The sequence below is a fragment of the Halichoerus grypus genome, chromosome 9, assembly GCF_964656455.1.
Source record: "Halichoerus grypus chromosome 9, mHalGry1.hap1.1, whole genome shotgun sequence".
In the NCBI taxonomy this organism is placed as follows: domain Eukaryota; kingdom Metazoa; phylum Chordata; class Mammalia; order Carnivora; family Phocidae; genus Halichoerus; species Halichoerus grypus.
In genome coordinates, this window is record NC_135720.1 from 39,271,115 (window position 1) to 39,285,444 (window position 14,330).

Below are 14,330 nucleotides of genomic sequence, written 5' to 3' on the forward strand. Positions count from 1 at the left end.
TCCCTCAAAAAAAAAAAAAAAAGAAGAAGAAAAAAGAAAATAGTTAATTGTGCATATTAGAAGATGATTAATAAAATTTCCTTTTTTGATATGCAATTCTTAAATTATTATCGATAATGTGGCCCATATTTAAAATATATGAAATATGTTGTTAAGCTGTGATTCTGGCAAAAATATTGGAATATTTTTAGAATAGTTCAATTTGGAAAAATAGAGTTTTTTTTTTCTCTTTAGTATTCAATATATACATATCTGTGTAATTTGGGATTGAAAATGCTATGAGAGTCACTTGAATATTCTGCTTGGTTTTGAATTGCTCTTAAATGTAACATGATACAGTTGTTTCAGATGATTTCTAAGTTACCCCTGGAGTTAACTTTCTAGGAGTCCAGGATTGTCAATATAATTAGATATGCCTATTCTCCATTGAGAGGAGCTTGCTAGTCATACAAAGGCAGCAACTTTGCAGAAATAAAATGAGAGTTGCAAAATTTTTAAGCGGTTGCTCTGTATATAAAAACACCTCAAAAAGAAAGAGGCAGGGGCGCCTGGGTGGCATAGTCAGTTAAGCATCCGAGTCTTGGTTTCAGCTCAGGTGGTAATCTCAGGGTCGTGAGATCGAGCCCTGTGTCAGGCTCCACACTCAGTGTGGAGTCTGCGTAAGTTTCTCTCTCCTTCTCCCTCTGCCCCTCCCTCACCCTGGCTTGCACCCTCTCTCTCTCTCAAATAAGTAAAATAAATCTTAAAAAAAAAAAAAAAGAAAGAGGTAAACAGTTGAGGGGAAAAATTTCAACTTAAGATCAGATAAAATTTTCCTATCATATGTGTGTGTTTGTGTATATACATACATTAATACACTCTTGAGTGTATATGCAATGAGTATAAATGTGTAAATATGTATAAATACATATACATGCATACACATAGATATTTATATATTCATATACATATGTAAAAATATATACATACATATGATTGGGCACATGTATATGTGTATACAATTTTTTAAACCACCAAATGGAGGTGGTTTATAGAAAAGCAAACAAAAAATTTCACAAGATAAAATATGTAAAGGGAAAATAAGTATACAAAAAGCTCATCTCTAGTAATCAAAGAATTACAAATGAAGCAGAATTTTCTTCCTACGTGATTGCAAATAGTTTGACCATGGGTAACACCCAGTATTGTCAAGGATAAGAAAACAGAGACTCCTGGCATGTAAAAATTTCAAAAAATACTAATTTTCAAATACATATACATACTCTCATAAGATGTAAAAGTGATGCTATTTGTCCCAGAAGTTCTATATTTAGGAAAGTCTCCTAACATAAAAATTATTAATGTGCTGAGAAAAATTCTGCCATGTCCCAAGGTAGAAAGCTTTTTGACTAAATTATGCATAGCCATGAAGTGACATGCCATGCAGCCACTTACGTGGTATTTTATGGAACACATCCGGCAAGAGAACATGTTTATAATATATTGCCTAGTACCAAACATAACAGAAAGAGTGATGATGACTTCAAAAACAAATAAAACATATTTATAAAACATATTTGTATGTACAAAAAAGTAGGTATAAGTAGAACAACATGTGAAAAGTTGTTTCTGGGTCATGAGATTATAAGTGATTATTTATTTTGCTATTTTTTAATACTTTTTTGAATTTTCTCCCATAAACATGTAGACCTTTGAAAGCAGGAATAAAAAGTTTACTGGATATAATAAGATTTTCCAACATCTTTCCACAGAAGATCTTCTGTGCCCCGTCTCAAATAAAAATGAATGGGGTCAATAGAAGGGTCAATTGTACAGTTAAACCATGATATCAACAAAGGATTTCATCCATTTGAACTACTTTATCATTGATTTTGTTTCTCCCCCAGAGGAAACATTTTTGCTTGCATTCAGAACTGACATATGAACCTAAATAAAGGAAAACGGTGTTAAAAAACAATTTGACCAAAAACCCATTGCCTTTGATGGTAGTGGATGTAGGAGGTGGTAAGGAAGAAGTAAAAAATGATTGAAGGTGATGACAAAGTTTGTGGCTTCCATGGTATTATTTACAGCGCTTAGGAGAGGAGGAATGCTAATCACTAGGGCATGTGGATTTCAGAGTCGAGGGTAAATACTGGGGTAGTGGGCAGAAAGTGTGGCCCTGCCGCTAAAGAGGTGTGCTCTACTATAGAAAATGGTACAAACAACTTAAATATACTTATATAATCTGTGTGGGGTTTTTTGGTCATCAACATTTGACAGGAAGTTCCAAATTGTAATTCTTCTTTCTGAATGTTGGATTAGGAAATGCATCGACTACCACAACTGTGATCGACAGCAAAAATGGATCGGTGCCCAAATCCCCTGGAAAAGTGCTGAAGAGGACAGTCACAGAGGACATAGTGACAACGTTCAGCTCCCCAGCAGCCTGGCTTCTAGTCATTGCTCTGATAATCACATGGTCAGCTGTTGCTGTTGTTATGTTTGACCTAGTGGATTACAAAAACTTTTCAGGTAAGATCCATGAAACGTGGGTATTGGATGAAAAGAAGCAATGTTCTTCCCTCCCGTCTTCGTTTCTTTTCATCTCACCTTCATGTGAGAAATAAAGCGCCCCACAAACTGCCTACATTTCAGTGAAGTCTGGTTTCCTTCTTCCCCATTTCCTTCTACTCTTCTTTGCCTGTTGTAGTCAGTGATTTCAAATGAAATGTAGTTCCGTATTTGTAATGCCGAACACAAGCTGAATGTTGTTTCATGAAGATAATGATTAAAAAGTTTTTCATTTGGAGATTTGGTTTGGGAACAGAGACTTTATCAATTTAAAACCAAACCAAACCAAATAAAAAACTTTTGGACAAGTGGGAAGTTGTGTAAAGCATTTTTAAGTCCCTCTACCATCTGGCTCCAAGCTTCCTTTCCAGACATTCTCTTTGCTCCTCCCATCAAAACATCCTATTTTGAGTTCCTGAAAATAAAGAGTGTGAAAAGGATTTTCCCAGAATTACTTGTAATGAGATACTACATCTTGAGTGGCCATGTGTTCTTACGGGTTTGGAGTAAAACAGGAATAATGCAAGTGAGGAAAGACAGATTTTCATTATGGCCCTATTCAATCTTTGAGTATACTGTTTATCTCTTTGTTCAAGGTATTTTAACACTTTTAAAATTATATTTGTCTATATCCACATCTGACATGCTCTATTGACTGTGAGTTCCTTAAGGGAAGGATTCAGTCAGGTGTATAATAAATATTAAATAAATAGATGAATAAATTTATGTTTTTTACCACAAGAAAAACCATTTCATTAAGCTCTTAATGTGCTCCTACATATTTGCACCATTCACCCCCACCCCCACTTCCCATTTTCTTTCTCCAATGGGAGTGGAATCAGTAGGAACCAGAAACTATAAAGACTATAAATTGCCTTCTGTACAGTCATGGATCCTCTACTTCTTTTTTTTTTTTTAAAGATTTTATTTATTTATTTGACAGAGAAAGACACAGTGAGAGAGGGAACACAAGTAGGGGGAGTGGGAGAGGGAGAAGCAGGCTTTCCGCAGAGTGGGGAGCCCGATGCGGGGCTCGATCCCAGGACCCTGGGATCATGACCTGAGCCTAAGGCAGACACCTAACGACTGAGCCACCCAGGAGCCCCTCCTCTACTTCTTATTATGGTATTATACTCATTCAGCAATTATTTATCAAAAACCTACTATATGTGCCAAGCAATGGCTACACTGAAAGAAATATAAGTATAAATATTGCGAAGTCATAGAACTGGATCATTTGGGTTTATTGACATGGCGGTGAGATTGAGAAGATTCTTCCTGCAGTACCACTGGTAGCTGTGCTAAAGTGAGCATTATCTAACAGGTAGAGGTAAGTCCCATGATGTTGATGAAAGAAAAACACTATCCAGAACTGTGAACCTCTTCTCTAAATAAGTAATACTTTGTGTATACTGTGTAATGGAGGCTTTTTAAAAATTTTTTTTATTGTTATGTTGATCACCATACATTACATCATTAGTTTTAGATGTAGTGTTCCATGATTCATTGTTCGTGCATAACACCCGGTGCTCCATGCAGAACGTGCCCTCTTTAATACCCATCACCAGGCTAACCCATCCTCCCACCCCCTCCCCTCTAGAACCCTCAGTTTGTTTCTCAGAGTCCATAGTCTCTCATGGTTCGTCTCCCCCTCCGATTTCCCCCTCTTCATTCTTCCCCTCCTGCTATCTTCTTCTTTTTTTTTTTCTTAACATATATTGCATTATTTGTTTCAGAGCTACAGATCTGAGATTCAACAGTCTTGCACAATTCACAGCACTTACCAGAGCACATACCCTCCCCAATGTCTATCACCCAGTCACCCCATCCCTCCCACCCCACCCCCCACTCCAGCAACCCCTCAGTTTGTTTCCTGAGATTAAGAATTCCTCATATCAGTGAGGTCATATGATACATGTCTTTCTCTGTTTGACTTATTTCGCTCAGCATTATACCCTCCAGTTCCATCCACATTGTTGCAAATGGCAAGATCTCATTCTTTTTGATGGCTGCATAATATTCCATTATATATATATATATATATCTCACATCTTCTTTATCCATTCATCTGTCTATGGACATCTTGGCTCTTTCCACAGTTTGGCTATTGTGGACATTGCTGCTATAAACATCAGGGTGCACGTACCCCTTCGGATCCCTACATTTGTATCTTTGGGGTAAAAACCCAGTAGTGCAATTGCTGGATCATATGGTAGCTCTATTTTCAACTTTTTGAGGAACCTTGTAATGGAGGCTTTTAAAAGGATATTCAATTGAAATGCCTATAATATAAAATTATGACCTAGAGTTTTAAGTGAAAACTTGGTTATATGACTCTAGATGATTTTATTTCCCTTGAGCCTGTATCAATGGTGATATTTCGTCTATTCTTTCCTTTTCTAGAATTTCATTCATTTACATTTTGGAACCAAATATGATTGTAAAATACAGTTCTTTAAGTTTTACAAAAATATATTTTCAGAATTGCTTGTAAATCTCATATTTATAAAGTTAATAATTTAGTAAGTACACCACAGGAATTACTATTGCAAGGAATTTGTTCTTAATTATTTTATAAAATGAGCAGCTACCTGTAATTAGACTTTCAGATTAGATTACTTAAATGTAAGACATACTTACAATCCGTGGTAGAGCTTCCTTGGACTACTGTAATTAGGTGTTATTGATAATGCCTATGTTACTGGTATTTCATCTCACGGGGGGAAAAAATAGCCTCTGTATTACTGCTACTTCATTTCTTCTTTCAAGGAGTGTTTATTAGGCACATCTTCTGTGTGAGGCCTCCTCCACCAGTTTCCTATATTTATTAGTGACCTAACCATCTATCCATTTCCCACAAAAAGAAACCTGCAAGTCATCTTTTAAGTCTGCTGGACACGACCAATCACCACACTTGATGCCAGCTAACTCTCATATGTCTCATGAATCCCCTCCCTTCTCTGGTTACCGCTGTCTCCATTATTACATTTCAGACCTTGATTCTCTGTTGAAGCACTAATGCAATTTCTTCTTGCCTCCCTCTTCCAGTCTCTCCCCTTAACTGTTGCTCCAAAGGTATCTTCATAAAACATAAATTTCACCAAGTATTTCCTATTGCCAAAGTATAAACTCTTTGGCATGAAACTCAAGTCCTTGGTTTAGCTCTCTCTTTTCATCTTGTAATTCAGCTCATGCAACCTGATTTCCAGCCATCCTTACTATTGCTTTTCCCTGCTTTCTTTCCCTAGGAACACATATATTCTCACTTTTCCTTGCCTCTGCTCATACCATCCTCTGCCCAACCCCCCCCCCCCAACCAGAAAGTGTAGTAAATTAGTTAAAAATGTGAACTCTGGTGCTGGGTTTCCCTGGTATTAAATCCAGATCTTACAACTTCCTACCTGTGTGATATTGGGTAAATCATTTAGCCTCTCTTTGCCTCAGTTTCATCATCTATAAAGTGGGGACAATAATAGTAGCTATGTAATAAAATTGTTAAGAGAATTATATAAGTGAATATATTTGAAGTGCTTAGAACAGAACCTGCTTTATCACAAGCACTGCATAAATATTAATATCACTAATAAAGATTCATTCCTCCATTTTCTTGAAGGATGAATTCATCCTTTAAGACTTACTCCCTTTTTTGGTGAAACAGTCTCAGATTTCCTAAGAAAAATTCTCTGCACTGTGCTTTCATTCCCTTAGTACCTTACGGGTAGCTGTATTCACAGCAGTTAACACACTGTATTATCAGTATCTCTTTCCTTGTCTGTTTCACTCAGAAACTTAAAAGTATCTGAGGAAGGGACTGTCTTATTCATCTGTACATGAGTGCCTGTCATGTACTAAGTATTCTGCTATCCATTTCTTACAGGATACATAATGTTGACATTTTGATTTTGAAATAATTTCTTACATTATGAAGAAAAAATATAAAATTTTTATTTCATCCATTTTTTGACCAACTTTAAAAATTAATACATTTATAAAATCAGAATTAAAAATAATAAAATATGTTTATAAGATGAAATGTTACTTGTCATATTTTGTAATGGTCATCCATTGCTACATAATAAATTACTTCAAAAATAAGTGGTTTAGGGTGCCTGGGTGGCTCAGTTGGTTAAGCGACTGCCTTCAGCTCAGGTCATGATCCTGGAGTCCCAGGATCGAGTCCCACATCAGGCTCCCTGTTCAGCAGGGAGTCTGCTTCTCCCTCTGACCCTCCCCCTCTCATGCTCTCTCTCTCTCTCTCAAATAAATAAATAAAATCTTTAAAAAAAAAATAAGTGGTTTAAAACAACAATAAATGTTTATTATGCCAAACAGTTTTTGCAGGTCAAGAGTTTGGGAAAGGCTTATATCTTGTGGTTGCAGTAAAGAAGTTGGCTGGTGATGTAGACATCTGAAAGATCTTCTGTGGTAGTGGAACCATTGGCAAGATGTCTCATTGATTTGGCTGTCAAGTTAATGCTGGTGTGTCTTCACAACATGGCAACTGACTGCTCTCAGATCCAAGAGAACAAGGCAGAAACCACAAAACCTCTTATGATCTAGACTTGAAAATCACATACAGTCAGTTCTGCAAAATCCTTTTGGTTATGCAGGTTAGCCTTATTTGTTGTCCTAAGAGACTACATAATGGTGTGAATACCAGCAGGCAGTGATCATTAGGGGCCAATTTGAAGGCTGGCCACCACCTATTCTACTCTCAGAAAATTATTTTGCCAAGTTATACATCTTTAGATAAATACTTAGATATAAGGAAATGCCATACAATACTCTAGTGGACAAAAAGTTATTGTAATTAGGGGCGCCTGGGTGGCTCAGTCGTTAAGTGTCTGCCTTCGGCTCAGGACATGATCCCAGGGTCCTGGGATCGAGCCCCGCATCGGGCTCCCCGCTCAGTGGGAAGCCTGCTTCTCCCTCTCCCACTCCCCCTGCTTGTGTTCCCTCTCTCACTGTGTCTCTCTCTGTCAAATAAATAAATAAATAAATAAATAAATAAATAAATAAGTTATTGTAATTACAATAGGTGCAAAAAGAAAGATGATATATTGGAATGACTGGCATCATGAGATCACATCTAGGAAGATAAATGTCCAATGAATTTGAAATGAAAAAAAAAATCACAAAGCTGAAATTCTAAAGAACACATATATAAATTCTTCAAATAAGAAGTGCAAATACTTTTTGCTAATTCAGGTTTGAATGTGCAATTTCTGAAACCAAAACAATATAAGTTCAAAGACTGTATGATTACAGCATAAAACCTGTAACTCATATTAACCATTGGTTGCATGGGATATATACATTCATATTAAAATTTTAATTTCTTTTCTCCATTTAGTAAATTCTAACTTGCCTTTTTTATGTTGATTCTTCACAGAAAAAAAAATCATTTGCTTCAATAAGAGTGTCAAAATGTAAATTGTACTCTTATGTTATAATGTTATTTTTAATTGATATATTTCAAATATTTACTAAGGATTAATATTATGAGTCTTTTGCATTACATAATGTCTTTGAAATATGTATTGTTAATACAAGGTTAGTGATAAAAGAAAGCATACTGGGAATAGCTCTGAAGACCAGACAGGGCAGCTGTCCCTGGGCTCTAAATTACTCTCCAGCACTTTAGAAAAGTAGGTAAGCACTTTTAAGTCATTACGAAGTTGTTCATAGAGAATAAGTGAATACTGTACTGGATTGAGAATAATGATTCTCTTCTAGGCAACCTTCACACTTCCTAATTTTCTGAATTTGATATGATGTACCCAAATAATCTACCTGTGAGGCATATGTAGAATTGGCTTTTATTGCTTCTTTCAGAAGACTTGAGTTCATTCTACAGCTCTATAACCTACAAGCTAACATGACTAGGAACGTGGTGTCCTTGCCTGTCAAATGGGAATAGCACCTTGCTTTCTGGTCAGCAAAATTTGTGACTTTGCTTCTTCCTATCAAATGAGACAAATTTTAGGACATCAACAAACAAACAAACAAACAAAAAGAAACACCAAAACCAGATACTAGAAAAGAGATTTCACCTACCCTTCATTTCTTCCTAAAAATAAAGTTCAAACACTGTCCAAAAATAATATGGTGTATCTGTCAGAATTTGATCAGAGTAGAGTTACTATGAGTGATATAGAATAGAAGGTTTAATATATGGCTTATACATTCATGAGAGTTGATTAGCAGTCTAGGTAGGGCTACTGAAGTGTATCTGGCAGTAGGTCATGGGTCAGTAGAGTGGAAGTTGGTGCAGGAGAGGAAAAATACCTTTTTCCTCCACCTTTCTAAAATGTTGGCTGGGGCCCTTCTAACAAAAGGTAAATTAACAAGAGAAAAGCATTCAGATTTACTTAATGTAAGTTTTATGAGACACAGGAGCCTTCATAAAGAAAGGAAGACCTTAAGAAGCAGTTAAGCCCAAGCATTTTTATGCTAGGTTATATGAAAAGGAGAAAGTGGGGGGGAAATGTGACAGGACAAAAAGAGTATGAGCTAAGTGCCCTAAATTGAGGGAAACAGCAAGGGCCATTCATTCAGATTCCTCTGGGCATCTTGGAAATAAGGATATTCCTTTCCTCTGCGTTTAGGGAGGATACCTTCCTCAGGAGAGTTTTATGACCTGCTTCAGGGGAAGGTCAGAAAGTCCTTCTTGCACATGTCATTTCTCAAATTCTTCTAGCTGAAAACATTCAATATGCCAAGGTGCCGTATTTGGGGAAGCATATCCTGAACCCTGTCATTGAAAAGGGCAGATGGAAATAGAATAGGGAAGACTAAGGACCAACTGGAATTGACAAGGACAAACTGGAACCCTTATTTGACTCTCACCACCTCAAATTACAATGATGTGGGTGAGCTCAAGATAAATTGGTGCCTTCCACGATGGAACTGCACAGCACCTGGCCAGGATTTGGAGATGCTGAAGGAGGCGGTCCAGTGGGAACTGGAGAACATGCAGCCGGCTGCTGCCACCTGTCAAGGTCAGCCAGCATATGGGCGATAATGTGCATGAGCTGCAACAGCACCTGCCCTACACCAACCTTCAGAAAATAAATAGCAGCTAATACTTCTGTTTTGCTTTCTAAAGCTCATGCAAATTTCTCTTGTGCCCAACTGTTACCTAGACCTTACATGTTAGGGAATTCTGGGAAATGTAGTTCCAGTTTAGTGATTTAAGAGCATACAAAGCCATCACATAGGATGACTGTAAATAACTTATCTAAAAACAGGATACTTGTGAAAGTGAAAATGAGAGCTGTTAATGCTTACCTCAGGACAACAGGGAGAAACCAAGATTCAGATCACCCAGATACTATCCATCTTGTCTTTACTTTTCTCCTGGCAGATGAGTCTTCAAAAAGGCCAAATTGGGGTGTAGGTAGTGCAAGGCAATGTTGTTTTTTTATTAACTGAGGCCAGAGGGTCATAAAGTCTGCTGGAGGCCTTGCCCTCAAGCTTCTGCAGACTCAGCCAGGAAGCTCTTTCAGAAAACAGAGGGGTGCCCTGATGATTTAATAACTCTTTCAGGATCAGAATTTGTGGGCTTTGGTTGAAATTCCTTACAAACTTGTTTGCCTTATTTATAAAGAGACAACTTTTTCTCTCTAAACAATAAATGCAAAAAATAAGATTTCTGAAGAGATCACTACAAACTCAGGCATTAGTAGATATTAATGATTTTCCTCTAGGTCAGAAGGTACAGGAATAAATTGTAGTAACTCCTGGCTTTTCTTGCCTAAGAACAAGGCTCATAATTCATTAGCATCCTTATCCATAAGAAGGAAAAATCATTATATGATTGTACCAGGAGGTCTCAAAGAAGCACATTTGGTAATTTTTGCATGCATTCCACATACTTATTTCAAAACAATTTTATAAGAATTAGATAAGCTAATCTATGTAAAACATACGTGCCTGGCACATAGGAGACATTCATTAAGCATAACTTGAATTTGAATCTTATTACTGGTAAGGAAGATCAGTAATCTGAGAAGAAAGCCAGCAAGGACATGATGGTAAGAAGCATCAATTTCTTACGAAAGTCTTGCAGACATCTCCTGATGTGCCTTTTAAATAGATTTTCTAATGAGGTGTGCCATTTATGTACTGCTCTTGGAAATTAATTTCCCTGATTTTTTTTTCTGGCACTTAGCCCAGTTAAGCAGGTGCGCTGTTTGTCAGGCTGTGAGTGTAGAGTAGTAGTAAAATGATTCAGGGAAGACCCAAAGCCAATCAGAATGTATAAATTTAACATTTAATGGTTATGTATATATGTACATTTGTGCGTGTGCATGTGTGTAAGTGTAGAGAGATGTCTGTGTGACTGTCTGTATATGAATATGTTATCACATTTTAGGAGACTTGGAAGACCGAGACACTAAATGCAACATTTTAGACTTTATCAGTTCTCATGTGCACTGAGTTTTCAAGTATAGTTGACATTTTTTGTGATTCTCATTCTGCTTCAAGGCTTATCTCAAATCCTACTTTTCTGTTCAATGCCCCAGGCTTGTTTGGTCCTCTTGGTCACTACATCTAAAAGGATATATTTCATTACCCAAATCCAGCCCGCTTATAAACACATCAAGGAAGCAGAAGTTTCCATAGTCCAGTGATTTCCAGATCCTAATCGAAATTTGTTGCTTCTTCATGAAATGAGGAAAAAGATAAAGAAAAATTTATTTATTTTAAAGAAGTATTCTTAACTTTATGGTGCCTACATTTTTAGTCTTAAAATTCTTTTTGGAAATGATGATAATTACAGATATTATTTCTGTCACTGTTTTTAAATGACGTTCTTCTATCAAATAAAAAGTTGGTAATTTGATGTTAGGTTCCAGGTTTTTGCTGGTGGTGAATTTCAAGGTCAAAAAATCCATAAGTTTGATACCAGTGTTCTATACCACTCGTTTGAACCTTACCAAATGGGGCCTTATGTTGCATTTATAAATTTATCCATGTAGATGGATACAATTATAAATCATACCATCTGTTAACACCCAAATTTTTGATGGATAGGCTATTATACATCTTTCAGTGCTATGCTTAAATTCACTTCCTTACAAAAACCTTGCCTGAACTTTCAATGTAAATCAAGTCACTTTGTCCTACTTGCTCATTATATTATTTAATCTTTACTCATAGCATTTATTTACAAGTTGTATATATTTAATTGGGTGTGATTATTTTTTTGAAGATTTTATTTATTTATTTTAGAGATAAAGAGAGCGAGCAGGGGGAGGAGCAGAGAAAGAGAGAGACAAGCAGACTCTGCACTGAACACAGGGCCCGAGGGGGGACTCCATCCCACAACCATAGGATCATGACCTGAGCCAAAATCAAGCATTGGAGCTTAACAGACTGAGCCACCCAGGCACCCCAGGGTGTGATTATTTATTTAAAATCTCTCTTCTCCACTGATTTGTTAGGATTGTAAGGAAATGGCTTTATTTCATTTACTTGAGTTTTCAAGTGCTTAGAAGTGTTTAGTACAAAGTATGAGTTCAACAAACCTTTGGAAGAATGTTTAGGTGAAAGAATGAATGAATAAATAAGGAAATAAAGGAAAGGGTGATAACATTTTTTACACTCTGAATGCTGAGTAATGAGCATAGTATTTCTTTATAAAGTATTAGTTTATGATGATACAGATAATGTTAGTATTGCAGTTGAATGCAAGTTGAATGCAAGTTGAATGCAAGTTCTGGGACTAGAATTTGGGGTTAGAATCCTGACTTTACCAATCAGTTGCTGTGTAATCTTGGGGAAATTACTGTGTGCCTCAATTTCATATTCTCTAGGTAATAATAATACCTGTTTCATATGGCCCTGTGAATCTTGAATAAGTTAATACATACAAAGCACTTGGAATTTTGAATGGCACATCGTCATTATTAGATAAATTATAGTTAGTATTATTTTAATTTATTCTTCATGACCTTAAGCATATTTCAATGTTTCAAAAAGATGAATAGGCATATTTCAAAAAGATGAATTGACTACTTGATTTCCAATTTTTAAATATCATGTGAATATACATAGATTCTAGCAATTACACAAAAGAAATCCAATGATTAAAGTACTCTATTTTATTTTAACATTGAGGAAATGTTCTAGCCATTCTGAAATGGTTTGTTACTATTATATGATACAGTAAGCAAATGATTCATGGCCCTACATACTACATTTTAATGTAGTAAAAAGAACTTCAAAATTATTTCCTAAGCTAACACTGAGCAATAGAATAGCTAAAGAGACTATATAATACAGTCAAGAGTTTCCAAAACTAGGGGCACCTGGGTGGCTCAGTCGTTAAGCGTCTGCCTTCGGCTCAGGTCATGATCCCAGGGTCCTGGGATCGAGTCCCACATCGGGCTCCCTGCTCAGCAGGAAGCCTGCTTCTGGCTCTCCCACTCTCCCTGCTTGTGTTCCTGCTCTCGCTATCTCTCTCTCTGTCGAATAGATAAATAAAATCTTAAAAAAAAAAAAAAAAAGAGTTTCCAAAACTAAACGTTGACTGACCAAACACATGTTTATTAAATAATTAGTCCAGATACACTAATTGCTATATTAATCCCAAATTTAATATCTCTCTTCTCCACTGGCCTGTTAAGTTTGTAATATAATGATCCAAGTAAATCATCCAATTGGAGTACTGTGATATTTTGACTATTGTGCTACCAGAAAATTCATTCCATTGAATGTTAGCTTGGAAACAAGTCCATCAAAATCTGTAAATCTACAGAAAACTTGCTTTTCCATTACTTGTTAATATTATAACATTAGAACTGTGTTCATATTGAAGATACGTTTTTTTTTTTTTTACAAAAGAGGAAAGCAAACTGGTTTTTCAATTAATATAATAACATCTACACCATGCTCATTAATAAAAGTATAATAAGATTTTCTCATTTTACTTAGATACTTGACATGGGTAAAAGGAGCCAGAAGTTGTTTGCAATTTTGTTTCAGAATATAAAATGCCCTTTATTTGACATGGGTCTAGCTCCAGTAGGCTGGAAATATTCCAGGTTTAAACATTTGCAACTGCATTTTGCCAGCAAAAAATTGGTTGATTGGGGTCATATTGGGAAAGAGAGGTGAAGTGTACATCTATTTGCATTCAGTAGCATTCCTCATTGCCTCAAAAAGTTACAGTTGAGGAATAGCAAAGAAAGACTTAGAAACATTGCCATGAAACTATTAAATATTGAAATAGCCACGTAATTTTAACTAAAGTTTCTTGTCTTTAATTTCATTAGGGTTCCATACAAGTGTACATTTCTAAAATACTGAAGTCTGTTAATAGTAAAGATGAATGTGGGAAAATCTGAATTGAGAAAATGTTAAAAAGCAGAAGGAAAATGCCCATGCCTCAGATTTTGAATGGCAAGGATTGGAGCTACGCTATGACTATTCAAATGTAGATTAGAAAAGTGACAGTCATTTCCTTGTGCAGTCAATAAAACAATTAGCTCACCAAAAGTGTTTTTAAATCAGAATCCTAGTTTTTCTTTGGTTTAAAAGCATCTAAATATCCAACATCTGCAAGTATTTTATTTCTTCAAAATGGTAAATCACATGAGTTTTATCTTTTAGAATCTGATGTACTTCAAAAGCTTTGTGTCTGCCCTTTATTTTATTCTATTTCTTACATGGTTATCACTAAAAAAGAGATAGAGCCTGGTCATTGTCATCTCATACTGGTAGTATCCAGAGATCTGAGGGAGGGGAGAGAGAAACGATGACCAGAGAGG

The 14,330-nt window shown here is 36.1% G+C and overlaps 1 protein-coding gene across 1 annotated transcript in view; it reads left to right on the top strand.

Moving 5' to 3' along the window:
* The first annotated feature begins 2,106 nt into the window (after positions 1-2,106).
* The window catches only part of TRDN (triadin), a 291,637-nt gene continuing 279,413 nt past the window's right edge, over positions 2,107-14,330 (top strand). Inside the window, 2 exon segments of the mRNA XM_078055860.1 lie at positions 2,107-2,197; positions 2,305-2,514. Coding sequence (XP_077911986.1) covers positions 2,107-2,197; positions 2,305-2,514 — 301 coding nt within the window.